This window comes from Perognathus longimembris, chromosome 8, assembly GCF_023159225.1.
Source record: "Perognathus longimembris pacificus isolate PPM17 chromosome 8, ASM2315922v1, whole genome shotgun sequence".
NCBI classification, from domain to species: domain Eukaryota; kingdom Metazoa; phylum Chordata; class Mammalia; order Rodentia; family Heteromyidae; genus Perognathus; species Perognathus longimembris.
The window spans coordinates 45931087-45958961 of record NC_063168.1 but is presented as its reverse complement, the minus strand read 5'-3'; the positions used below and the strand labels follow the sequence as shown (position 1 = coordinate 45958961).

The 27875-nt window shown below is 50.6% G+C and overlaps 1 protein-coding gene across 2 annotated transcripts in view; it reads left to right on the top strand.

Moving 5' to 3' along the window:
* The window catches only part of Ttc7a (tetratricopeptide repeat domain 7A), a 111110-nt gene extending 89371 nt beyond the window's left edge, over window positions 1–21739 (top strand). For both annotated transcript variants that reach the window (XM_048352979.1, XM_048352980.1), the window contains exons 17-20: window positions 2214–2311; window positions 4112–4246; window positions 10589–10791; window positions 19871–21739. In XM_048352979.1, coding sequence (XP_048208936.1) covers window positions 2214–2311; window positions 4112–4246; window positions 10589–10791; window positions 19871–20092 — 658 coding nt within the window. In that variant the 3' untranslated portion in view covers window positions 20093–21739. The remainder of the gene's footprint in view (window positions 1–2213; window positions 2312–4111; window positions 4247–10588; window positions 10792–19870) is intronic.
* The last annotated feature ends 6136 nt before the right edge of the window (window positions 21740–27875 follow it).

Below are 27875 nucleotides of genomic sequence, written 5' to 3'. Positions count from 1 at the left end.
GGTCCCTGCAGGCATCAGCCTTAACTCAGTTAAGGCCTGGGCTGTGCCTCCCCTTAGAGCAATTGGATGCAGGGCTAGCTGTCTGGTGCTCTCCCAGGGGCTGGAGCAGTGGGGTTTGCCTTTAGGCCTCTTCAAATCACCACTCACACATTTCATCTCTGACCTAAGAGTCTGATGGAACCCTTCTCGGCTGAAGGCTCCTGGGTACCTCTCCTGGGAACTTCCCAGGGCAGGGCTCTGCCAGGCTCTTACTTGTTTTACAAGCCTAGACCCAGCTCTTTGGCTTTCTCAGGAGACAGAGTAGATTCTTCTCTGAACCTGGTGTCACAGATTAGAAACCAAACACGACATATGTAGCACAAGCCTGTAGTCCTGGCAGAAGCAAGGAGGATCAGGAGTTTGAGGCCAGGTTGGGCTACATAACAAAAATCAATCAAACCAAAGCTCATGAAATCTAGTTTGGAGCAGGCAAGGATTGAGACCATACTCCATAGCCTTAACCCACCTACTCAGCTGGCCCTGCCTCCCACTAAACTTGCTGGCTCAGTCCCTTGCTCTCCTCTGCCCATTCTGTGTCATTGACTTGATGTTCTCATCACACCCTAGGCCTCCTTCATGGAGCCACCAACCACACCCAGCCTCGGCTGCCTCCACTCACCCCTCTCATACGGGTCTTTGCTACTTGCTCAGCTTGGACTATCTCATCTCCCATCTGGGTGTAAGGTTCTTCAAGGTAGGAAGCATGCTGCCTGTTGTCCTAAAACCATGTGGCAAGTAGTTCGCCCAAGACAAGATGTTTCTGATGCCGTAGGAGAGGTCCCTGCACAGGATGGGAGAGAAAATGGCACCCAAAGCTGTTCCTGCAGATTAGGAACCTGGGTAGGAAGCCAGCACCATGCTAGGCACTGGCCCAGGCTATCTCAATTTCAGAACAGCTGGATATTTTCAAAGGTCAGTAAGAAAGGTCAGGTAGTTGAGAAGAGTTGGTCCCATGATTTAAACCTGGTGTGTATGGCTCATTGGCTTCTCAGTCTGATGCCTCCTAGCACTGGGAAGGGGGTGAGAGAACGGAACCAACTCCTAAGCCCCTGGGCTTTGGTGGAGATTATGTCTGGGCCCACTAAGATGGCTGCTCATTCACAGGCCAAGTTGTGGCCCCTGAGTTAGGATGGCCAAGATACATTTTTTTTAATGTCAGTAATGGGGCTTGAACCCAGGGCTTCATGCCCTTGAGGGCTTGTTTGCTTGTTTACTCTACCATAGAGTCACACCTCCTGCCTGACTTAACCTCTTGGTTAATTGGTAATGGAGTCTCATGGATTTTTCTACCCACTCTGTTTTTTCAAACCAAGATCCAGGTCTTGGCCTCCTAAGTATGGAAGATTACAGGTGTGAGCCACCAGCTCTTTCCTTCCCTAACATTTTTTTGTGGAATCATCTTGATGCCCCTGAGAGGAAAGACATTTTCTGGCCCATCCTTCCCATTTCCACTCCTCTGAGTTTCCTCAGCCCTCATATCAAGTCATGGGTCTTCTTTTCAGTGGGAAGTAAGTTTCAGCAGCTGTGTGATTCCTTCCTGGCTCTTCCCATCTCCCAATTTGCAAAAAGATAAAGCCCCCCCCTCCCCGCCAGTAGCGTGGGAGCTGCAGAGACCTGGAGAATTGGTGGGGGACAAGCAAGATAAATCATACATGTTTGTCTGCTACCCATACCTGTTTTGCCTCCTTTGGAGCCACCCTGGTAACCTGAGGAAGGGTGTCCCCATGACAGGGAGTGGCATTAGGTCCTCCATTCTGAACTCTGGCTGTGGCACGTCTAGGGCCCTGCAAAGACCAGGCTTTCCAAGAAAGCCAGTCCGCTGACCTTGGTTTGGGCCTGGTGCTCTGCTAGACCTGGTGCTCTGCTAGACATTATGAAGTTGACCAGATGTGGAAAAAACCTCACCCCAACCTTGAGGACCTTCTGACCTCACCAGCCTTAGAGGAGGGGAATAAACAGTCTGAGGGGTTTCTATGCCTATGTGATGCTAGACTCATGCTGATCTGTCTGTTCCTCTATCTCAGTTCTTTGCTGTTGTCCTGACTTGGCTCTGATTCTGGGACCTAAATGTTTACCCCAGAGCCTGCTGCAGTGAGACTTCCTCATCCTCCCATGCTAGCCCCACAAATACCATCCCTTTGCCTTACCAAGACCTGCCCTCCTTTATTTTCCAGAGGCCTGGAAAAGGATGGCAGCATCAGTGAGGGCCTCATAATGAAGAAACAGAGTGGCATGCATCTGACCCTGCCTGATGCTCATGATGCAGACTCTGGTAAGCGTGGGCTTCGCAGGAAGCTGTGCAGGGCCGCAGCTCACCGTCCCAGCCTGAGAGCACAGATAGAGGACAGCATCCCACCAGCCTGGCAAACCCACCATTGCTCCTTGACCCTCCTGCTCAGGAGCCTTGGTGGAAGGGACCTACCCTCACATCTTTCAGGGCTGATCTTTACCCTGGGTATGGCTGACTGCTGCCCAGGGATGGACGGTAGGCAGCTGGAGTGGGCAAGAAGGGGATCCTATCTCCCAGGCAGGGTAAGAAAAAGGAGACGAGGGTAAAAAGATACAGAGACTGCTTCCTCTTAAGCCAAAGCCAGAGGCCAGTGAGAAGTCTAATGGAAAGAAATGGGCTGAACCCTTCATCTCCTAAGCTCAAGGCTGACTCTACTAGACAGAATTCATTCTCAGACCCACGGCTTCTGAAATTCAAATGGGTTCAGGAACTTAAAACATATATGTCTAAGCTATGGACTTGATTAAAGCAGAACACCTTCCTCAAAACTGCAAGAACTAGTTGTGTGTGAGTGGAGAGGTTTCATGCAATTGCTCTTTTTTTTTTTTTTTTCAATCATGAGTCTTGAACTCTAGGCCTGGGCACTGGTCCCTGAGTTCTTCAGCTCAAGACTAGCATTCTGCCACCTGAGCAACAGCTCCACTTCCAGTTTTCTGGTGGTTAATTGGAGATAAGAGTCTCACAGACTTTAACTGCCTGGGCTGGATTTGAACCAAGATCCTCAGACCTCAGCCTTCTGAGACATGAGCCACCAGCTCCCAGCTTGCTCCTTTCTTTCACTTCTGTGTACCTGAGCTGAATTTCAGTTTCATTGTCAAGTGATGGAGTGTGTTTCAATAGCCAGACCCAGCTCCTGACTGGAGAGGTGCATCCCAAGAGTGATGAGGAGTACAGTGTAGAGCTCTACTGACCCTGAGAAGGAGAGGGTTGAGGGTTGCTCCCTTGCAATTAAAGTCACACAGAATTCTTTAGGACTTATCATATGCCTGTTTCATAAACTGAAGTTGCCTTAATGCCTCAGAAAGCAAGTGCTGGCATTTCACCTGCATGGGAATTGTAAATGTCAACAGCTTATACCTTGAGCAGGGACTCATACCACCCAGCACTGCCACAGGACAGATTCTCTGATGGTATGAGTTAGACTTGAGCCATTGCCCAAGGATCCCTCATTTTTCTGTTTCAAACTTTAATGTCCACTTGTGAAAAGAGCAGGAGGAAAGAAAAAAAGCATCCTAATGTTTTACCAGATCTTAGTAAATGACCTTGTTATCCGGCACGCCACATTTATTTTTATACAAATGTGACCATATTATTTTGTAAATTCTATTTTTCTCCTGACTGTATAGTGGAAACATTTTTTTCACATCAGTAGCTACACTTAACATTTTCCACATGTACTTTGTTACTGTGAGGAGAATATGATCATTATACCCTTACTTATTTTAATCAGTCCCTATTATTGAAGATTCAGGTCACTTCTGTTGTTTTCAGTTACAAGCAGGCATCAAATGAGTGATTTTCCTGCCATTTATGATTGTTTTCCTTTGGGAGAGAGTCTGAGGGCCTGAATTTGTGCCTGATTATTCGTATTTCCCCAGCTTTGGTGGGTAGTAGACAGTGGGACTTTCCTAGTGATCTGTGAGCTGTTCTCTGGCTGTCAGTCCCAGTTACCCTGCCCTGCTCTGCCTCAGGTGCTCTGTTGTCTCCAAGGAGCTGCTTCTGAGCCTGTCATGCATGGCACCCTGACTTGGCTGTTCAGTCCCCTGCCCTCTTGCTCTGCAGGCTCTCAGCGGGCATCATCCATTGCAGCCTCACGGTTGGAGGAGGCCATGTCGGAGTTGACCATGCCTTCCTCAGTCCTGAAACAGGGCCCCATGCAGCTGTGGACGACACTGGAACAGATCTGGCTACAGGCTGGTGAGTGTTTCCGGCCCCAGCTGGGGAGCTGTGTCCCAGTGACATCCACCTATCTAACTGAAACCACCCTGGGACTCCAAGTGGACACACAGGCTTGTACTCTGAGATTGGGAACCTGGAGTTATATGTCTAGCTGATTTCCAACTCACCTGCCCTTTTTCCATCTTCGCCACACCATCCTGGAGTGTGGGGTGGGGTTTCTACTTGAGAGGCTAGGTGCCAGGACCTAGTCTCCCAGGCAGAGTGCCACCAGGCCTATGGATGCTCCAGGATCTTCAGCCCCTGGCTTCCTCCATTTGTCTTGTTTCTTTCTCTGCCTAGTCGGGAGATCACCTGCTTCTCCACATAGGATAGGTTTTTGGTGGCAATACAAATGTGACAGGATTTGAGATTGAGAGGCCACACAGATGGATAGGCCAGAAGGCTGGTGTTGGACACTGCCATCCAGGTGGCATCCCTTTCGATCACTAGCTGGCACCATTGATACTAGGGAGTATACACAGGCTACTGAGTGTCTGGCTTCTGGGATCCTAGGCTTCAATCTCATCCAGACTTGGTCTCACTGCCAGCTCCAGACTGTCCAACTGTGATCTGAAATGAGTGCATGTGTGAAGCAGTTAGTGTAGCATGTAGCACGTGCTCAGACATGTACTTGGCTTCTGTCACGCCCATCACAGTCACAGTAGAGAACTGAGTGTCCATGTGCTTGGCTTAGGAATGCCAGGAAGTGACTCATTAGAAAGTGTTTGGCAACTTGACTTGGTAATAGTGTGAGTTAGAGTCGAGTGAAAAGGGAGATAATCCAAGCCAGAAATGACATGCCAGAGTAAAACAAAATGGCAGCAGAAGACCAAGAAACCAAGAGAAACCGTAAACCTGTACCAGGCCAGCCAGTCTAGAGTTGTCCAAGGGACGTCCCAAGATGCCCCAGGCCCAAGGGCACCACCTCCTGTATGTTCTACTCACCTTTGTCCTGCTCCTTTCCCACCACAGGGGTGGGCTACAGTCCCCAATTGAAGGAAGATGATCAGTTACAGAGACAGGCATGGAGGAGTTAGCAAGTCAGCATTAGAATGTGCTCATTAGCTGAGAAGCTAGGGTTTCCTGGTGTGTTTTCTACATATGGACACATTAGTATGCAGCACGCCTCCACTCTTTCCATCATCAGATGTGAATGTGGGGAAAAAATTGGACCAGGATTCACAGAAAGGCTACATATGGGGCACTGTAATGATGCAGATATTGCCCCATTTGGCATCTCAGGGTCCCTTAGGATGCTAGGGATGGGGAGGGGGTGAGGAAAATGGCTCCACAGTCAGTTTGTTGGATCTTCAGTAGGAAGAGGAATGTTGAAGAATACAGAATAATAATAAACCAGGCCTCTTCCTATCAAAGATTCCCCTGCCTTCCTCTAAGATATGGTGCCAAACTGGACTGGGGCAAAAGAAAATGTATGTATTCAGAACAGAGTGTCTGGGGTAGAAAGCTGCCCCCATGCTGGGGTCCTTAGGAGCTCCAAGGAGTGCCTTACTAACAACAGTGAGCTCAGCTCCCAATGTCTTGGCTTTTACCACTTTGCCTTGGTTTTGCACTGGTTTTGCACATCATTGCCTGCTTGCATTTCTGGGTTATATTGCTTTATACAGGGGTATTGGAATGTGCTGGTGAGAAGGAAGGTGAGAAGCCTTCCTAAAGCCCAGACTCAGCCATGTCAGTATAAACACACACCCTTTACTAAGTCTCACATTAGCATTTTCTTCTTGGGATGTTATCCTAGATGTCACTCCACAGAGAACACTGAGAATATAGCCCCAGGTAAAGGCTGGGCAGTGCAATATTAGGAGATAGATCTGGAGGCAGGTGGAAGATCCACAGTCACAGTGGCTTACCCACAGGGGATGGTTATTTCTTCAACAATTCAGAGGTAATAGTCTTGACTAGATGACAGATAACTCTGCTCTTCTGCAAGTGCTACTTTTGTCCATGTGGTCCAAGTTGGCTCCTTGCCACATTCACGATTCAAGTCATAAGTTAAATACAGACAAGAGGAGGAAGGTGCCTCTCCTTACCAGGATATACCTGGAATTTGCATACATTACTTTCCTTCATCATCCATTGACCAAAACTCCATTAATGGAGTTTTGCTTCAACTGCAAAGGACTCTAGCAGGTGCCATTATTCTGAGGTCCATGTACCTTGTTAGAAACCAGGGGATCTTAGAAGAGACAAATAGATGAGCATTGCTGTGAGCATGTGAGGACTCTGAGGCAGTTTAACATCCCTATAAGTTCCTCCTACTACCTCACCCTTCCACTGCCACCATCACCAGCATCTACCATGCACCTGTTGGATGACAAGCTACCAAGACCAAATCACCAACGCCACCATCACTTCTCCCTAAACTGCCCCACATGACTAGGTAAAGCACATATCCTCAGCACCCCTTTCCCCCACTAATGGCTGGAGTGGCTTACACCTGCAGCTAGGGCACATAAAGAGCCAGGGTACTAGTGCAAGCCAGCTGTGGGCCACACCGGCTGATGCTTACTATAAAATTACAGTCAGAGTAGCAAGCTCTTCCCCTGGTTCTGTACTGTCTTTCCTATTCACTCACTCTTTGCTCTTCATTCTTTCCTTTGTCTTCCTTGGTTCTCCCCTCTTTTCTAGAACCCTACCCTGCTCACTCCCTCTTGCCTTTGAGGACCTCCTTCCCCCTCCCAGTCTCCCTAGTCAGCCCCTCTCAGGACAGGAAGTAGACCTCATGTCACCTCTTGTATTCTCTGAGCCCCAGGGCTGGAGGGGCATTTGTGCCACCTTTGGGTTCTCTGGGACTCTAGTCTTTCTCCATCCTAGGCCTCTGACTCTTCTTTATTTCTCTTTGTCCTCTTGTCACCCTTCCCTCTCCTTTACTCTTGAGTGTCCATATGTCCTGAGTGTGTGCTCCACTGGGAGGGCTGCTTATTTCCACTGGAATCAGAAAAACTGCTCCTACTCCCCAGTAGGAGCAGTCAAGGGCATCCAAGGTGGACTTGAGGGCCTAAGCTATGTTCTTCCCTGCCCCAGGGGCTTCTTAGTGCTCTTGCAAGCTGGCAAGGCTTCTTTTGCTTTTTTGAGGTCCTGAGGCAAGGTGTCTGTGAAGAAACACCTCACCTGGGGAAGCTCTTTAAAAATCCTGAGCTCTTGCTGGGAGGACTGCTTCTTGGCACAGAGCCAGTCTGAGGGCAAGGCCCTCTTGCCTTGCACTGGAGAGTGAGCGCAGCCCCCAGTCTAGGGCAGCAAGCCATTGCTTTGGCAAGAACAGCAGAAGACTGTAACCAGCTTTGGGTGCAGGGTTAGACCAGTATGTCTCAGAAAAATAATAAAAGGGACTCTTGCAAAGCTCCAGGGAACAGATGTTTTCCATTTGTAGCCTGAAGAGAGAAAGCACAAAGGGAAGAAGGGGGTGGGAAGAGAAAGAGCAGCAAAGAGGAAGAAAATCAGAGACAGGCAAGAGGGAAGGAAGTAGGCAGAGAGGGCACTGAGAGAGGAGAAAGAGAGTAAAGGAGCCAAGGGGGATTAAAGGGCCCTTTGTCACTCAGGAAGAAGCAAGGCTCTGCTTGCTAGGGAGATGACCTAGACAAGGCAAATCAAGGAGCAGGAGAGCTCATGTAGGGGAGCCATTGGTGTGGTCTGGCAAGCAAGGATAGGAGAGAAAGGATCCAGGAGATGGTGAGCACCATGCCATAGGGCTCCTGCTGCAGCCCCAGCTGGCTGGCTGGGAGAACCATGTTTGGTAAAATAACAAACAGGAACAGGGAGCATTTGCCCAAGGACACTGATGCTAGACAGGCGGGGTACACTGCAGACATGTAGGTCTGCTTGCAGGTCAAAAGCTACCATCCTGGAGGCAGGACCTGTGAGGGCTGTCTGCAATGTGGCAAGACCCATGCTTCTCTGGCTCTGTTTTGTGTCATCAACTTTGCTGCCTAAGTGGTGGTGAAGCCCATCCAAGCGGAGCAGCCTACCTGTTTTTCAGGGCAGCTTCCCTAGCATGTAGCCCCTCAGCAGGGCCCAGAGCCTTAGAAAGCCCAGGGCTCCAGCACTCACTCTAATTGAAATCTGTTGATGTGCACACACCATGAGAAATCCCCAAGGCAGGGACCAGGGATAGCCTCCCGAAGGCTTGGGAGGCAGAGTAACAAGTTGTAAACAGTTTAATGAGCCATGCCAGGGCTAGGTTGAACCCAGACTGGGTGGGACTGCTGGGCAAATTCTAGACATAGAGAAAGCCTGACCCGTGAGCCCTTGACCAGCTGAGCTCCTTTCCTAAAGGATATGACCACAGGCCTGATGCAGGAACAGCCCTAACCCCAACACTCACACTACATACTTCACACTGCCCTCTGCCCCTCCCCTCGCCTCCTGCGACCCTTGGGGTTTCTGCCACTGTGTATTCTGGTCCTTCCTCCATTTTCCTCTCTGCCAACTCAAACACATCCTCCAGGACGACCTCAACCACACCAGCATCACTAGCCTGTCCTCTGAGTACCTGTAACATCCAGAAATGCCAGTTGTCACCTCACTGCCCTGGGTCTCTTGGGCGGTTTGGTCATTCAGCTGCCACCATTTCCACTTGTTTTTATCCTTTCCAGAGGAGCCAGGCAAACAGCTGGTGCCCAGTAGATATGCAGTAAATACATAGATACTCAGGTATGAAGGCAACCTGTTCAGAGCCCTCAGCAGCTGCTCAAGAGAAGAGCTAAAGCTGAAATATGCAAATCCCTGATCGCTGGTCCATCCTTAACCCCCCCACCTCCACCCCCGCTGTAAGGCTCTGGACTCAAAGCCCTCATCCTTGGCATCGCCTGCCTGTACTGTCTGCCTTGGGAGCCTCCATGCCAGCCTGTCTCTAGGAACAAGATCGTGTGTCCATCTCTCCCACCATACGGGAACCTGGCTCTTCTGTGTTTAATTCTCAGGTCTCTCCCAAAGCTCATCACCATAAGAAAAACCATACCTTTGCTCCAAAAGCCCTCTGTGCAACTTTTAGATGTAGCAAGCTACTTGGATTGCACGGTGAACCTCAGGCAGTGTTCTTGCTAAGGACCCCCAGTGCCGTGGACTGCGATCAAGGCTTTAGCCTTCCTTCCTTTCACTGCTTATCAAGGCAAGCAGAGGGGATGACTGGCTTCTGTTTGTCCCCCTCTCTCTACAAGTTTTCATTGGTAATGTCTGTTATCTACCCCATCCCAGACACGATCTGAACTGATGTAACCTCAGCTCTCAGCCCTTGCTAGGAAAAGCTCTTGGCACAGTTGCAAGCCACATTCTTCTGGCCTCCCTCGCTCCCCATCTGTGTTGCCATCCTTCTGTGACTTCCGCATGGGCACCGGCTCCAGGAGGGGCAGCTGAGCCCGGAGGCTGCTTTGAAAGGAAGGCAGAGTGGGCTGGGGGCCGACAAGCAGCATTTCTAAAAGCGCCTGCTGTGGGTGTGCGCCTGGGGGGTGGGGGCTGAAATGTGCATTTCTGTGGGCTGGCCAGGAGGCAGGGGAGAAACTACTCCTTTCCCCACTGATCTCTTTTGAGGCAGATCTGGGCCTACCTACCTGCTAGCCAAAAATGTATGTGTCAGCTTTGGAGGGAGGCCAAGGGGCTCCTGGGAAAACCAGCCCTCAAGTTGCCCCTTCTAACAGAGGAAATGTACCTGCCCCCCTCCAAGACTAGTCAGAGGTTTAATGACAGAAAATGTTTTGCAAATGCTAGTAATGGCCTTTGTCCCTGTTACCATTTAGTTTTCACTCAGGGCTGTCCCACACCATGTATCCCCCAGCCTCTTTTCTCCCTCCTCTTCTTGCCCTTCAGCCATCTTCCCACTCAAGGCTGAGAGATCTCAGTCGAGCTGCCCCAACTGCTCCACCCCCCTCTGCCCAGATAGCCATGATCTAGTGAAAGGACACTAGAACACAAGTCAGAGACCTCTGAGCAAGTGCTCAGCTCCAGGAGATACCACGTGTGTCACCCCTACCAGGCTCTGAAATCACACAGCCTGACAAACACTAGCTTTATCACATACTTTCCCTGTGGACAAGTGCCCTAACCTCCTTGCACTCAGCTTCCTATCTATCAGTGGGTCATGAAAGTACTTGTTCTGCAAGCATCAACTGAGGTAGTCTGGATTTTGCACCCAGCACAGTGCCTGCCACAGAGGAGGTGCTCAGGACACATTACCCTGCACCCCAAAGCAAGTTTGTCCTGAGCCATAACTTGGGATAGGGTCCACTTGCCCATCTTTAGCAGTACAGGATGAGGCTACCACCTCTGACTTCCCACTGCTCACACTTCCACTGGGCCTCTGGTTTACAGCTGAGCTATTCGTGGAGCAGAAACACCTCAAGGAAGCAGGTTTTTGCATCCAGGAGGCGGCAGGCCTCTTCCCCACTTCTCATTCAGTGCTCTACATGCGGGGCCGGCTGGCCGAGGTGAAAGGCAGCTTGGAAGAGGCCAAGCAGCTGTACAAGGAAGCGCTCACGGTGAACCCTGAAGGAGTACGCATCATGTACAGCCTGGTGAGTCAGCCTTCCCATCCTGCTTACTCTACTGACTCCTCAGATCCTTCACCCCCCTCATAGCCCCGTGCCACATGCCAGCACCTGGCCACTTCTGTTCCATGAGATTAGGGGAGACAACTTCCTCTCTGCTCTCTGGAGAGGCAGCCGTCTGCCTTGTTGGTACAGGTTGTTCCCCTCCCGTTAAGAACTACATTGACAGAAAATGTAAAAAGGTTGGTTGGTATTTTGGGTGACTTCTTTTTGCCATAACTTTCTGTAAAGTATTTTAGCCCCACAGAGATTTCATTGTTACTCCTTGCATTCTTGCTCTGGAAGCTAATCCAGACTCTAGGCAGTTCCTTCCAGGTGTTCTCAGACCCTTCCTGATTAGGGCTCTCTCCCTTTGAGGGGATCTCTCTCTTCTTGATGAGACTCAGGAATGCTTTTTGGTGGATCAGGTCAGACCTGATGTAAGCATATTTTGAGAATGGCAAAAGTATCCAGCAGCCCCTTGTCCTTGGGAATGAACTCAGAACTTGAGTGCTCAAGTCACAGAGACTTCCCTGGAGCAAGATTTGGAGGCTGGGAAATAGGATGCTGATGTTCTCATCCTGGCCTTGCTGCTCTCCATCTGGGTGATGATAGGCAAGCATCTACCTTCTCTGAACTTGATTTTACATATGGATCTAGTAGAGATCCTGTGGCTCAGCTTCCCCCCGCCCCCAGTCTTGGCTTCTTTTTGCTCAAGGCTAATATTCATTCTACCTCTTGAGCCACAGCACCACTTCCAGCTTTTTCTATGTGGTACTAAGGAGTCAAACCCAGGGTTTCATGCATGCTAGGCAAGCACTTTACCACTAAGCCACATTCCCAGCCCCGCAACTTTTTTTTTTTTTTTGGTCAGTCCTGCGGCTTGGACTCAGGACCTAGGCACTATCCCTGAGCTCTTTTGCTCGAGGATAGCACTCTACTACATGAGCCACAGAACCACTTCCAGTTTTTGAGTAGTTAATTAGAGATAAGAATCTCATGGAGGCTGGGAATATGACCTAGTGGCAAGAGTGCTCGCCTCGTATACATGAAACCCTGGGTTTGATTCCCCAGCACCACATATATAGAAAATGGCCAGAAGTGGGGCTGTGGCTCAAGTGGCAGAGTGCTAGACTTGAGCAAAAAGAAGCCTGGGACAGTGCTCAGGCCCTGAGTCCAAAACCCAGGACTGGAAAAAAAAAAAATTCATAGAGGCTTTTCTTGCGGGTGCTGGCTTTGAACTGTGATCCTCAGATCTCACCCTCCTGAGTAGCTAGGATTACAGGCAGCCAGCAGTTTTATTATTATTTAGCAGGTTGTACAGTAGACCCTAGAGATAACCTTTTCTATCTGCCTCTTAGCTACCTGCAGAGAGCAGTAGCAGGACAAATGCAGTGATCTAGAGCCTTGTGCCAAGCAAGTACTCTACCACTTGAGCAACACCATACCCCCAGCTCTGCACCAGTGACTTTTGGAAGATCATTTAGGGACCTATTTTGGCAAGTCCTTCCCCTGCCTTGATCTAGATTCTGCCTCCCTTTGATGAGCCCCAGCCATTAGGGTATCATTGAAATCTGTCACATGGAGAACACAGAAGAATCAGGAGAATGGCTCCAGCTGGCTGAATAGTCCCAGTACTGAGATGGATTTCAAGTTACAACTCTTAGAAGAGCCCAGACATACTCACTAATATTAGTAAGGATGTTGCCAAGGAAACGGAAACCTGATTTGGGAAAGGGACTGAACCAAATTGTCTTTGTAAGGTCTTTTCCAACCCCAAGAGTCTTTGAAAATAGAGTAAAACAGAGATTCCCAGCTTAGGCTATTATTCCTACTGCCTGGTTTCTGCTGGGTTAGGACTGTGTGAATGTTGAGACTTAGCTGAAGAAAACCCATCCCATGACCGTCACGCCCCACTCTTTGTGTTCCTGTGTGGATTCAGCAAATGTTTGAGGGTTGTTGTTTTTTTTTTTTTTTTTTTTTGCAAGACACATCCTTCTTTCTCTGGCAGTTCAAACATTAGCATCTCTGATAAATACCTTGCCAGAGATCTCATCCAGAAACTCATTATGGAAGCAGGAGGGAGGATGTGGACTGGCATTAGGCCTGCAGCCAGGCAGAAATGTCAGCCTTTCACTCAGTTCCAGGATATGAGCCTGCCTCTCAGCCCCTGAAACCTGGGAAAATCCAATAACAAGTATAGTTTTGAAGTAAAAGTGTACCATTTTTCATTTATGCTTATTACTGTTTGTAGCTGTTTTCTTGAAATGGAAGCAGTTTCCAACAGTGTGTTTCCATGGTAACTGAATAGGTGTCCAGAGTGGCTCCTGCAGATGTTACTGAAATGGTCCCTTTTTTCTTCCTGGGGTGCCTTGCTGATTTGATGAAATTGGAACAAGTCAGTGCCAGGTCTGCCCACTTTTAAAGTTACCAGCAACCAGAGGGGCAGTCAGCTTCTGCGTGGGCAGCTCACTCCCTTTCTACATGGTTTGTTCCTGCCAGCATCCCACACATATGCATAAAGAATAACAAATTGCAGTCCTAGGGAGGATTTACTAAACATATTTTCCCAAAGATATGTGAACATTTTGGCATGTTCATCTCAAGTGTTCCCCAGTCTGTGTGTCTTCCCTTAACTGGCCTAGTATTCAATGTATCTGGGATCTAATCCTGGCTCTGGCAGTGATTTTCTTGGGTGACTTCAGCAAAGATTTAACTTCCATGCTCCTTTGTCTCTCCTTTTGAAAATGTAATAATCTTCAGTGTTCCTAGACCATAGTGTTGTTTTAATCAAATGAGATATGCATCTGGAAGTCTGCAGTAGACAAGAAAGCAAGAGACATCACACGCACACTACTGTCTCTCCACTGACAGACATTGCTAATCAATCACAGCACTGTGAATAGAAAGATGCAATCTTAGAATCCTCTTAAACATGACAAAAAAAAAAAGCCATCAACTAGTCAGACAGCTTGATGTGAATGCAAAAAATTCATTTTGAAAATAGTAGAGAGTGAGAGACACATCAGTTGTCTCAGTCTGGCCCTTAGTGCATCTTTAGAGAATTATTCAGAGAAAGGAACATAGTGGCAAACTGCCCCCATTGTGGAGTCATTGCTAAGACAGGTTTCTAGCGTTATAAGCACATAGCCTCTGATAGGCACATGGAGAAGAAGAGTTGCTCCTTCCTGGGGATCCCAACCACCATTATGCCTGTGCTGGAAGAGCATCCAGTCTCAACCCTCTGAAGTCCTGGGTGATCCTCTCTGGAGTCTGGGAAGAAGGTAGAGATATTTATTCCTAGTGTGCTTTCTTGGTGCCACATTTGGCTCTACAGCCTATAGGGTGGGACTGGCAGACTCCAGGAGGCTGAAGAAAGCCTATTGCCAGTAGAAGGCTTGGCTTTAAGGAGCCAGGCTTCAGACACTTCTAAGACTATAAACTTTGGCCTATAAACAGGTTTTCTGCTCACCCTACTCTGCTGCCCTGACTGCAGCGGGAGAGATTTTTCTGGTTCTAGTTACACACTGGGCATTGCTTAGGCTTTTCCAGACAGGAAGACTCCCCTCCTTGGCAGTTCTGTTCTGGAATGAGTTTCCACTATGTCCACAGAAGCTTCTAGAGGAGATGGTCCATCAAGCCCTGCTCCACAGCAGGCTGCTGCCTATACCAGTCACAGTGCTTAGAGACCTTCAGAAGATCAGCAAGTACATACAGAGGCATGCTCTTTGCACAGAACTCAGATCACACAGGAGTAGGTCCTGAAAGTGCTTTTCGACCTTGGCCCTTTATCCAAGCAACTCCAACTCCCCTTAGTTATGTCTAGGACTTAGCATACTGGCAGAAGAATCTAGTCAAGAAGGAGAGGATCTTGAGCTGGGTACTAGTGGCTCACGCCTGTAATCCTATCTACTCAGTAGGCTGAGATTTGAGGATCGCAGTACACACACACACACACACACACACACACATATGAGGATCGCAGTACACACACACACACACACACACACACACACACACACACATCGGGTCCTTCCTGAAATGAGCAGAATTGTCCCTGGTTGAGATGTTCCTCTTTAAAAAGATTCTAAAGGCTCCAAAAAGAAATGTGCTGTTTACCTGGCCTAAGCAACTGTAATCCCTTTATAATAACTGTTTTAAAAATAAAAAGGGGGAAAATGTATCAGCTCCAAAAACAACAGCCCATAGACTTCTCCAGGAAGGGACCCCAGGAAGCCCTGCCCTGCTACCCCCCACTCTCCCTTAGCACCTTCAACAGGAGAGAGATGCTAGGCAAGCCAGAGAGCCCAGGCAAGTGACATACGCACAGATGGCGGGTCACTGAGAGCCCTCCCACGAGGCTGGTCCTTTGCTGTCATTTGAACACAGTGCGAAGATCCCAGCGGGTTACTCACCAGGCTGAGGTTAGAGCACGCCATGGAATAAATAGTGAGCTTGACTCTGTTTCCCACAGTAGGGAAGAAAAACTAATTTTCCTTCTACTTTTACGGATTTTTGGCCAGGTCTCCATAACAAAGGTCCAGGGCTGGGAACATGGCCTAGTGACAAGAGTGCTTGCCTCCTATACATGAAGCCCTGGGTTCGATTCCTCAGCACCACATATATAAAAAAGGCCAGAAGTGGCACTGTGGCTCAAGTGGCAGAGTGCTAGCCTTGAGCAAAAAGAAGCCAGGGACAATGCTCAGGCCCTGAGTCCAAGCCCCAGGACTGACCAAAAAAAAGGTCCAATGAGGAAAACCAAAGCAGCCTAGTGACGTGTGTATCTCATGTGCACATGGGAAATGAGTGTCACAGTGGGGGGTCAGAACTCCCTCTAAAGCAGCATCTGTAACAGGACAGTACAATTTTAGAAAAGTAACGAGATGAAGGAAATAGGCCTTGAGTCTGTAGGGGCCTCAGATTGTGGGATGGCCATTAAGTGGACACAATGGTGGACAAGAGCTAGCTAGTGATTTGCTATATAGATGCCTATAGAGCCTTCCTTGGCCCATAATATGAATCTAAAGTTGTCTCCTGTGATCAACCTCTGTCCTCCCTGGTATACAGGGAGGAGGAGACTTTGTACATTTACTTGCTTTTAGGAAGATAGAGGGAGGGCAGAAGGATTTTGTTGTGTCTGCTTTTCAGTCAAAATAACTCTGATACCAAAGAGACAAAGTTTAGGATGGCACTCTCTGCTTGAGTCCCTATATGTGAGCACCTGTTAGTCAAGCAATGCTTTGGCCTCTCAGCCCAACCTTGCTCTTGCGAAGATAGACATCCCTAGTCTGGCCTAGGAGGCCACTTTGGTCTCAGACATCTGGCTTCTCAAGGACACAGTAAGAGCTAGGGACTGACACAATGTTGGCATCGTGGAGCACAGCCACCTGCTATGCTGATAGACCCCAGCCAAGCTGAGCTCCCAGTGAGTGACAGCCTTCTCAGGAAGACCCTCTTTGAAAGCTCCAAGGAATCCTGGGGTTTGCATGTCAGCCAGCTGTCTGGTGGGTCTGGAAAGATTTGTGCCTTTTCTCCCAACAGAGAAGTAGGACTTGGCCTCGTGTCCTTGTCCTTACAGCAGCCCTGCCCCAGGAGGGTGTGTGATGTGAAGGGCCAGTCCCCAGTCCGGTTGGACAGGTTGAGGTTGACACACCTGGAAGAGCCTGGGGCAGAGCTGGACTGGTGCTGGTGGCCTTAAACAGGGACTCCAGCTGATTCCCTACTTCCCAGCTGGAAGGACTGTTGCAGAATCCCAGGAATGTGCCTTGAGCTCAGAAAGAAAATTCCCAAAATAACTTCTATAAATACTTGAGGGCAGGGGTGGGGAGGCGGTCAGCCTGGCCCACAGCTGCTTCCCAGGACAGCACTCCCAAACGGTGTTCCTGCTGTCCCTTTCCTCTGGGGAACAGTGGGAGGTGCTGAACTAATGGGGTGTGAGAGCTGTAGCAAGTGTAGAAAAAGACAGCTGGACCCTTCCTCCCCACCTCGGCTGGAGCCATCACCACACCCCATACCTCACGGAGAACTTGCTCCTGACAGGGAGTCTCAGGCAGGCTGCCCACCTCACTGCCCCTCAGAGGCAGGGCATGCTGAGTATGCTCCTTAGCATCCCAGGTGAGCATGTGTAGGCCATGTCCAGGAAACAATGAACTACTGCCTTGTGGAGAACACAAGAGCAGGCAAGAGGCAGAGAGGCCCTATTCTTCTCAGCCCGAGGTACAGGACAGATCAAGCACAATAGCCTCCCAGTAGCCAAGTGAAACTAGGTAGTTGTGTGGGCAAAGGGCTGCCATCTTCAAAGAAGGTTCTAGACCAATGAATGGGGCCAAGTGCCCCTGCCCTGGGATCCAGAGAAAGAGCCACGAGAGGAAGAAGGTGGGAATTTCCGAGTACGTCCCTCATAGCCTTATCCCTCCCAAAAACTGTGTCCGAGGCTAGGATCAGCTTAGGTGCAGGGCTCTGGCCATCGTCAGCTGGCACACAGCTACCTGATCCCTGTGGGTAGACAGCCAAAGGGAGGGTCTAAACCTGAGAGCCTCTCCGAAGCAGATGAACGACGAGAAGGATTCAGCAGAGACCTTGGAATGGAACTGAGACACCAGGTCTATGTTCTTGCCATATCCCTAGAGACCTGTTCTCCCAGCAGGTGGGGTGCTGGGATTGTGGTGCTGGCCTGTGGTACAGTACCAGACTGAGGGCAGAGCAGGTGAGACCTTGCATCTTTAGGGTTGGGGCCTACCCAGTTGTCAGGCAGCAAACAGCTCCGAGTTGCTACCAAACATGAAGGCTGCTGGTGTCAGGGGCAGGTGGCCGCAGATACTGTTACAGGCCTTAGCCTCTGGGCCCCAGCCTGACCTGAGCCTGGCCTGGTGTCTCCTTTCAGACTCTAAGGTCAGCACCTTGGAGTTAGGGGGATTTGATCCAACCCCACCAAAAAGCCCACAGTTCTCCCCATTCCCAAAGACCTCTAGCTTATCCTGAAGACACTGCTGTTTGCTGTCTCTTCCCCATGGCCATGGCTATACCTTTTCAAGTCCACACTCGTAGAATCACTGCAGTACTTACCAGGGGCAGAGCTGGCATTTCAATCCTGGCTGCCAAAGCCAGCCTTTTCCCACTTTCTAGGCATGCTCAGGGGGTCACTGCAAACCTTCCACATAGATAGTCACACACAAGAGTTCAGCCTGCATATACATCTGGACCCTTCCCAAACACCCACAGGATCAGGGGCTTTCAAACTTAGTCTCAGAAGTGGAAGTCTTGCTTCCAAAAAAGTGTCATATGCAAGGAAGCTCCATAAAACAAGCTCAGAGTGAAGAGGCCACTCTAGGCCAGCCCTCTCTTGAGGCCCTGCCGGCCCGCCTCTGTCCTCTGTTGCTCCCTATGGGCAGCCCTCACGGGCCTCAAACCTTCCATTTTTGGTGCTTAATTTCAGTGTCTGGCAGCCATCTGCCAGCCTTCGTTCCCTCCTCCCTGTGGGCCCTGTTCCACTGTGATGTGTTCAGGGTCTGGCTCAGGCCATGTGGGCAGAATAGCTTGGCCTGGAGCCCTGCTGGCCCGGCAGACATTGCCCCTGATCCCAGACAGCCCTGACTCAGCGCTGCTTGCATCTGGCCATTCAGGCCCCTGCCCAATGCTCTACCCTTCCCCCACTCCCTCTCCACAGCTGCTTGTGGTCCTTGGGTGTGGCTATGCCCAAGGTCAAGTGAGACTGCCCTGAGCACACAATTCTTCCCTTCCACCCCCTAGCCACAGGATCTCCAGCCAGCACCTCTAGAGATAAAGCTTTTCCTAGGCTTCCTGAGTGCCATCTTTCTCTTGCCTAATTGGTCATGTTCCAAGATCTTAGAGAACTTTATGAAATCAGGCATGCGTATCTTTCCTAGTGCATCTCCATAGTAACCAAAGGCCTAACTCTGGGATTTCAGAGAGGAGGAAAGTGATCCAGCTAAAAATGTACATGGCCATCAGTAGGCAGGCAGCAGAGAGGGGACTCTAGAAGGCAGCTCCCCACCCCCACCCTGGCTGTCCCTACACCCCTATCCCTGCCTGCCCTGGTTGTCACTGCTAGAACTTCACCTCTTGTCTTAGAAAAAGAGGAGTGCCCCTTGCTCTGCCATCTTGTTCTGCCTTTGAAGCTGGAACAAAGATTGATGGAAAAGGTACAAAAGCAGCCTTTCTGGGAACTGAGGCCTACCTCAGTCCCTTGTCCCCCAGCTCCCTCCCCAATGTGGGCAGGAGGGTACAGCGTGTACAGGTGCCTGTTCCACTTCCAAGCCCCTCTGTTGAAATTTTCTGTCACTTCCTATAGCTCCCTGGCAACAATAACTTGAGCCAAACTTCAGGGTCATACTTCCTGCCTGCTCCTGACCTGAGGGCCTTTCAACCCTGAGCCCATCTGACTTTCTCACCTAGCCACTACCTTTTCCCCTGGCCATGTCACTCCCTCCCACGACCCTCATCTGCCAGGCTGGGGTGGGTGCTTGGGGACCCAGAACCAGCCACCCCCAGGGAGTCCGGCAAGCATTGGTGCAGGCAGGGCACTGCCCTCCCTCCCACAGAGGGCTTCCCCTCCGGATGAGTGCTGAGGCCTGGATACCTCCGCTTCCCAGCATCCCTAGGGTGAGGGGCAGCTCCAAGCTGCGGGCAGCAGGAGCCCTTCCCTGGGACCTCACCCCTGCTAGGTCCTCTCCACTCCCCTCCACCCCCTGGCTCGTTTCCACAGCAAGCTCTAGAGGGAGATCTGTAACACTCCCATGTGCAGAGGCTGAGCGCTAGAGGGCTGTGACTTGCCCGTGATCTCCCAGCTAGGACACTTCAAAGCCAAGTGCTGATGGAAGCCTTGTCCCTTGGGGCTACGAGGAACAGCTTCTGCAGGAACTCATCAGGAAGGCTGGGCAGAAACAGGTTTAGTATGGTTTTATGGAGCATGGGTGCTTGTCAGTGCCCACCCAAGACCCCAAACCTCTCTGCTGGTGGCCAGCAAGCAGGTTTCTCTTGCTTCCCCCCACCCCGGCCCCCCTTGCTAGGATGCCCTCACTAACCCTGTCCTGTGCTTGGTTTCCAGGGTTTGATGCTGAGTCAGCTGGGCCACAACAGCCTGGCCCAGAAGGTTCTTCGAGACGCTGTAGAGAGACAGAGTACCTGCCACGAGGCATGGCAGGCCCTGGGTGAGGTTCTGCAGGCTCAGGGCCAGAACGAGGCTGCCATCGACTGCTTCCTCACGGCACTGGAGCTGGAGTCCAGCAGCCCCGTGCTCCCCTTCTCCATCATCCCCCGAGAGCTCTGAGCTGCACGAGGGCAGTGAGGGCAGCCCAGCGGGGACAAGGGATGGCAGGAGCCAGAAGGCAGCGGGGAGCAGGGGTCAGGGAGGGACAGCAGCATTCAAGCGCAGAGCCCCGGAGAATACATCTCTAGGGAACACTTCTGTTGGCCTCAGCTCTGCTTCTCCTTGCCCCACCCACCCCGTCCCTCCAGAGCCAGCTGGGCCCCGGGGGCAAGATTGACATCCCAGGCAGATCTCTGGCTCCCAGGCCTGCTGTTGGGGAGGGGCGGAGGCCATGTTTCCTCAGGGCCCCTACCTGCCTTGTCTGTGCACTGTGGCCCCCAAGTCCCACCTCCATCAGGATCCCCACATTTCCTAGCTTTGGACAAACTTCTCCATGCTCTGTGCCAGAGATGAACTCCATGAGCATCCCCGCCTTGCCCTCTGGCTACACCAGGCTTTTCCTGTTGCCTTGGGAGACAGACTGGCTTGAACTTGAAGTGACTTTGCAGAGTGGTTGGGACAGGACGCTCCTGGGAACCGGGCAGGGGGGACCCTCCTGGCTGTACTTCAGCACCTCCCACCCATGCTGCAGCCTCGTGGTTCAGGAGCCCCGTCGCTCCCAGAACCCTGCTTCCCAGTTCCAGGGCAGTCCCAGGCCAAGTCTGCAGGCACAGAGAACACAGACCCGGGGGTCCTCTCAGGCTGAGTCAGCAGATAGCACCTCGCCATAGCCCCTCCATCTCAGGATGTTACTTGGGTTCTACGTCTTCTTCCTTTCTTTCTACCACCATGTGCCTTTGGACTGTGTACCTGGCCAGGCACACTGAACCCCAGCCTGAGTAGTCCCCATGAGCCCTAAGCCAGTGGCTCTCAGGATGAGCTTTGGAATGTAAGGTGCTGCTCCAAGCCAGCCATTTCTAACGGCTGAGGCAGTGTGGTCCCTCGGGCCTTTGCCTATGATGCTGTGGGACAAATGGTGTGGAGGTGGTCTCAAGGACTGTCCCAGTATTTCTCATCCACAGCTCACTTTCCGTCTCGGCTTCCTTGGGCAGCCCCAGCCTCACTGGCCATTTGGGTCCCCACAGGGACTGTGCTTAGAGACCTGCGGAGACTAAGGCTGCCCCCTCCATTGAGTGTCCATGACATGCCCTGTCTGCAGGGGTCAGGGGCTGCGCAAGGCCTCTCATTTGCATTTGACATTGGTTATGATGTGGGGAGGGGGATGTGAGTGCCACCCTGGTTTGGCAGGCCGCAGCTTCCCATGCAGGAGAGGCTGCTGGAGCCCTGCTCATGCCACACTGCTCCACACTGCATGTCCCCAGCTGTCTCGATAGCTACTGCCTCCTGGCCACGGTACCAAACCCACAGGAACCACAGAGCACACGGATCCTTTGCCTCTTGGTTGAAGTGTCTCTATCCAAGTGTATGTGTGTATATAAATATATATATATATATATAATATGTATGTCTATATATATTTGATAGAGATCTATTTTTTTCTGTTCAAAAAAGAGTCAGCAAGCCTTGAGGTGCCCAAAGGTGTTTGTGGTCAGATCTTGGTAGGAATGGCACCCAGTGCGTTCTTTAAACATTCCCTCTCAGTAGCCACAGGGCTGAGCTGAGCTGCCAACGGTCGCTTTGCAGACTGAATAAAGAAGTGTGCCTGAAGCAGTGTGTTTATCCTTCCCACTTAGCCTCAGCTCCGAGAAGCCACCCGGAGCTGGTTCTGGAGAGGGGGGTCATGTGGAAAGCAGAACAGTGGGAAGAGGAAGGGGCAGGTTGGGCCAGGAATAAGGGTCTGGCGCTCAGCTGGGGAACATGCAGAGGTCAGAGCTGAGGCCTAAAGACGAGGAACAAAGAGGTCCAGGCACGGCACCGCACGGCCTCTAGCCAAGTGGGCCTGAGTCTCCTGCTGAAAGGGGGCCAGATGGAAGGCCAGGACAGGCCTCTCTATCCTGCATAGCAGTGACTGGCCCTGTCAGCCGTGAGGGAACTTCACCAGGGTTGGGGGTCGATCCACACCATAGCTGGATGAGACCCGGCTGCTGAGAATCCTACAGCAGACATCTGGAGAGGTGACGCTTCATACTGGCATACACTACGTCTATTAGGAAACATGCACCAAAAAAAAAAGAAAATTCTTTTAATGCTACTGGAATTTGAACTCGGGGTCTTGTGCTTGCTAAGCAGACATTGTACTTGAGACATACCTCCTGTCCCCAAAAGTTTTTTAAATGATAAACATTTACACAGCTTTTTTATTTATTTTATTTTTGTGCTACCATTGGGCCTGCGTGTTGTCTCTTAGCTTTTTCACTCAAGGCTGAAAGTCTCTATTACTTGAGGCTAAACTTTCATTTCTGGATTTTCACCTGGTTTATTGGAGATAAAAGTCTCATGGATTTTCCTGCCAGGCTGGCTTCAAACTAAAGTGCTCAGATCTCAGCCTCCCGACTAGCTAGGGTTACAGGTGTGAGCCACCAGTACCTGGTTAGGAGCTTTTTTGTTGTTGTTAATGCAAATTCTGAGGGTTTATCTGCATCCCTGAGCTCTAGCCCCTGTACTTTGAAAACCAATGCTCTGCATCTTTTCCTAGAATCAAGACTAGGCCCCCCTGGCCCATGGTAGCTGGGCGTCCTCAACCTCCTCTCACCACTGGTCATTGCCAGCCAAGCTTTTCCCAGAGCTTTTAAGTTCAGCTCTTTTGCTGTCTTTTTTTTTTTTTTTTTTGTATACAAATTTAGTGACTATTTGGTGTCTAATTACTGGTCTCACACACCCTAGCCTTCCTGTTTATGGGCCTCAGAGGATTAAAGGCCACAGAGGGGAGAACACTTTGGTGTCTGGGAGAAAGGTTTAGAAGCAAAGAACCAGCACAGGTGGCTCCTGCCTGTGCTGAGATCTGAGAATCAAGGTTCAAAGCCACCCCAGGCAGGAAAGTCCATGAGACTAGTTAACCACTAGAAGCTGAGAAGTTGGCTGGGAATGTGGCTTAGTTGTAGAGTGCTTGCCTAGCATGCATGAAGCCCTGGGTTTGATTCCTCAGCACCACATAAAAAGCCGGAAGTGGCACTGTGGCTCAAGTGGTAGAGTGCTAGCCTTGAGCAAAAGGAAGCCAGGGACAGTGCTCAGGCCCTGAGTTCAAGCCCCAGGACTGGCAAAAATAAAAAAGTGGAGCTGTGGCTCAAGTGACAATGCCTTGACCACCAGCCTTGAGTCAGAAAGCTAAGGCACAGTACCTAGGTCCTAAGTCCAAGCTCTAGTAGTGGCACAAAAAAATAAAGATGGGGATGCAAGAGCCCAGACTTCCTGTTTCTGAGGAAGGTTTTGCCAAGCTGACTGAACTCGCCAGATGTCGGAAAGTCAAGTAGGGGTGCCCCCAGGTCCCAGGCGTTAACTGACTTTGGCTCCAGGCTGCAGATCCTGTGCTCACACCAGCCCTCCCCGGACAACAGGAGCCAGCTTGCATCTGAGAACAAGACTTGGGGCCTCCCACCTTTCCAGATCCCACCCCCCACTTTCCAGGACATGGCTTCCACTGGTGTGCATCAGCATAGTCTCCATCTGCAGGCACAAGCATGAATGGACTCTCAGCTGCCGCCCCCCCAAGCTCCCTTTGGGTACCAAAGTGCTCATTGTATCAGCACCCCACCCCCATATGCCAAGTGTAGTCACTGCACAAATATTTCTTGGTCTTAGAAAGCCTCCATCCCATCCTGCCAGCTCCCTATGCTAGCCCAGTCAGAGGGATCCCACGCATGTGCACCCTTGGGAGTAGTTGCTGCGGAGCCAAGGATCCTGGGGGTGGCTAGGGGACCCTGCCTGGAAAGTTTCTGCTGTCCTTGAAATTTTCCCTCAGGGTGCTTTGAGTTGTAAGGCACAGAGACACACTGAAGGTAACCCAAGAGATGAGGGGACCCTCTGGAGCCCTAGGATGACAAGAGGTGGCCCCCTGGACCAAAGCAGCCCACAAACCTTTCCGAAGGAGATGGCAGTCACTGCCTGGGCCTCAAAAGCCCAGCTAGCAAACTGTGTGACCCTGAGCAAGTCGCTTCACATTTCTCTACCATCTGTAAAATAAAAATAGTTCCTGTTCTGTGGTTTTGATGATTATGAAGTTTAAGTAAAAGACTCAGAGAGCCTTGAACAGTATGTGACACGTGGTAAACACTCAAGGTGTGAGAGCAACTCACTGCTGCTCCTCTGCGCCCTGCTAGCTGGCTGCTTACTCGAGATGTTGCTCTGGTCAGCAGTATCTTGTGTGGTGAGCCCCACCCCTCCTGCTACCTATAGCACTGGGCAGATCTCTGAGTAGCTGTTGGGGGCGGAAGGGGTGGGGGTGTTACTGGAATATTTGGTTTCAAAACAGGATCTCTAGTCTACCCTTTGTCCTCAATTGGCTGCAGACTCACAATTCTTGTTCTTCCAAGTAGCTGGCGTTAGGGGCAACCAACGAACATCTGATTCTCAAACTAGAGTGTCTGCTTGGTCCTCCAGTAGGTTCACCTCTCTTGGGCCTGAGCCTTGCCCTGACCCATCAGTGTGGACTTCTTAGGACTTCTGACCTGCCCTGATGAAGAGGATATGTTGCATGGAAACAGTATAGATACAGCCAAGACAAGATAGTCCTTTTGGAGCCAAAGTCTGAGAGCAGTGAGGGCTGAGGTGGGGTGGAGGAGCAGAAGGATGCTCAGCAGACCCAGGACAGGAGTGTAGAGAAGTTGATGTTCCAGCAGCTCCCAGTGGAGGGGGCTGGAGTGGGTTATTTGTCTCTTAGGGATTTAGAATGAGAAGGGTGCATGCCAAATCAACAACACAGTCCCTTTCGTCCAGTGTTCTGTGGTTTTTCAGTGCCCTCTTGGGCATGCCATTTGAGACATATGATTGTTCTAATTGCTTAGGTGTTAGTGCCCCAAACTGAGGTGTCAAGATCAAGGCAGGTCTGTCCAGACTCCCTTCCCTCATCTTAAGACATCCAGGGTATGGGTTTGTGGAGGGGAAAAGCCATTAAAAGTGCCTCTGGTCTCTCTATAATACTTTTAAGAACTGGAATAAGTAGAGGAAGAAGACTCCTGCAGTTCACACCTGGGACAGTCACTGTCACACCCTTTCTGGTTCTGGCAGGGTCTTCATTCTCTTTCAGGACTGGGAGAAAGCACCACACCCTTGGGCTCCTGTAGTCACATCTGCACTGTGGGTCAAGAGGCTCCTGGTCACCAGCCCCTGACCCACGCTGCCCAATTGGTTTTCCTGTCCTGGCATGTGGAAACTAGAACCAACTATAAGCAGGGTTCCATTAACTTCCTTTACAATGTGTAACTGGTAGGAGGCTGGTTGAGGGAACCTCAAGGGGAGGGAGAAAAGGGTGTGCACATGCATGTGCCACGTGTGTGCATGCGCGCGCACACACACACACACACACACACACATGGCTTAGCTGGTTGCTTCCTGATGTGCAGGAATGCAAGGGAGATTCTTCCCCAAAGGTGAATTAATGCTGGGAGACCGCCATCCCTTCCTGCCTCAGTATTCATATCAATAAGGATTTATAAGTCTAGAAGAGATGGCTTTTCCCCCTTTTAAATTTAACACAATATGAGCATTTTATTAGTTATCTTTATTAAAGTTACTTGTTGCCAACTCTGGACTCTCCACCTCTGCGGAGCCCTGTTGCCACCCACCAGCCCTGCCTGGGGATGCTCCCGAGAGAGGACTTCCACTGTGCAGAGCTCACGGCTCCTGACGGCCCCGCCCCCTCCCAACCCTCACAGGCTGCTTGTCCCCTGCAATCCAGCTAGGATTACAGGCATGAGCCACCCAGTTCTTCAGCAACTGTTTATTCCTGCCTTGGCCTTTAGCCCGGTGGTGGTCCTCATCCCAGCCCTCCCCTCTCCTGCCTGCTGATCTTGGCCTACAGATCCTTGAGTGCTGGCCACGCTGCCCTCCTTCATGTGCCCAGGCTCAGGCCTCTGCCTTCTCCCTCTGAAGACAAACAGCAGCCTTCTTTGTTATAGTTGCTCTTCTTACACACACGGTGCTATGATCTGACCACTTCTGGAGACTAGAAGCCATCTTCCTATGCAAGCTGTTACCTGAATAAGGGCAGTCACTTCACACCAGGAAACCCACAGAAACCTTTTTTTTTTTTTTTTTTTTGCTAGTCCTGGGGCTTGAATTCAGGGCGTGTGCACTGTCCTTGAGCTTCTTTTGCTCAAGGTGAGTGCTCTACCATTTGAGCCACAGTGCCACTTAGGGCCTTTTCTGAGTAATTTATTGGAAGAGTCTCACAGTCTTTCTGGTGACTGACTCCCGTCTACAGGTCCTCTGTTTGTTTGTCTATGCAGGAGGGGGCCCTGTTCCTTTTTGGCCAGTGTTGTCATTTCAGGAATTCCTGAATCCAGAATTTGACACTATGTCCTTAGGGACCCACCTCTACGTCCTTGTGGACCCCCCATCTATGTCCTTATGGACTCCTTTGTCCTCACCAGACTACTCCATAAAGTCAAAATGCCTCATTACCTAGAAAATCAGTCTCAGTGGCTCAACCTTTTGGCTTGTGCCCTCGAGTGCGCAACTTGGGCTGGGCTCCAGGGACTCCCCTCCCCCAGGTTCCCTCTCAAAGACTTGCCATTCTGGGTTTGATCTCCACAAGCCAAGGATAAAGGGGGAAGTTTTAGAGAAAGAACTTTAACAAGTATTTGTGGTCAATTCTTAGTAAGTTACAGCCTCTGCCTCATCAGACTTCTTCCAGACTTCAAGGACTAGCATCTACCACCAAGGGACAGCTTGCTGCTTGTCTTCTTCCAGAGGGGACACATCTCTGCCTTTTACCCCTAATGACGCCCCTTGACAGCAGGAAGTAGCCAGAGAGAATCGGCGCCCTTTTTCATAATTATTAAAAGGCCGGAATGTCAGGTCCACCCCAGGGAGGGCTCCATGCAGATGCCCCTCCCCCACCTGTGTAAGTCTGTACCTAGTACCTGAGTTGCCCAGGTAACTGGCACACCTGGAGGTAGTTACCTCCCCCTTCTCTGAGGTCATATTCAATCCACCTGGCCATACCTCCATCTTTTGCTTAGATAATCCAGCTCAGCATGATTTCCCTCTCCCCCCCCCTCTCTTTCTTTCTCACTCTTGCTCTCTCCCTTTCTCGCTCTCGCTATCTCTCACTCTCATTCCTTTTCTCTTACTCACTCTTGCTCTTTTAATTGCCTTTCCCTCTTTTTCTTTTCTTCCTTCCCTTCTGTCTCCCCATACTCCATCTTGTGAGGGCTGGCAGTTTGCTCTCCCCCCAATACATTCTTTTACACCTGAGCCATGTGGCGGGTTTCCTTTCTGGTGAACCTTACACTTTTCCTGCACAGGCTGGCTTTGAACAGCAATCCTCAAATCTCAGCCTCCGGAAGTAGCTAGGCATGAGCCATGGGGGCCTGGCCCCACTCACAGGAACCTCTGTCACAGCTTTCCCAGCTTCCCAGCCTTTCAGGCCTGGTCTCCCTATGACCCTCCCAAAGCCTTCAACCCCTTTATCTCTGTTCCACACCCCAATCCCACCACACAGTCCTGAACATACTGCTCACTGGCTAGAAATGAGAACTTTAGTGTGCACTTAACAGTGGAGATGGGCTGGTAATATGGCCTAGTGGCAAGAGTGCTTGCCTCGTATACACGAAACCCTGGGTTCAATTCCCCAGCACCACATATATAGAAAATGACCAGAAGTGGCTGTGGCTCAAGTGGCAGAGTGCTAGCCTTGAGTAAAAAGAAGCCAGGGACAGTGCTCAGGCCCTGAGTCCAAGCCCCA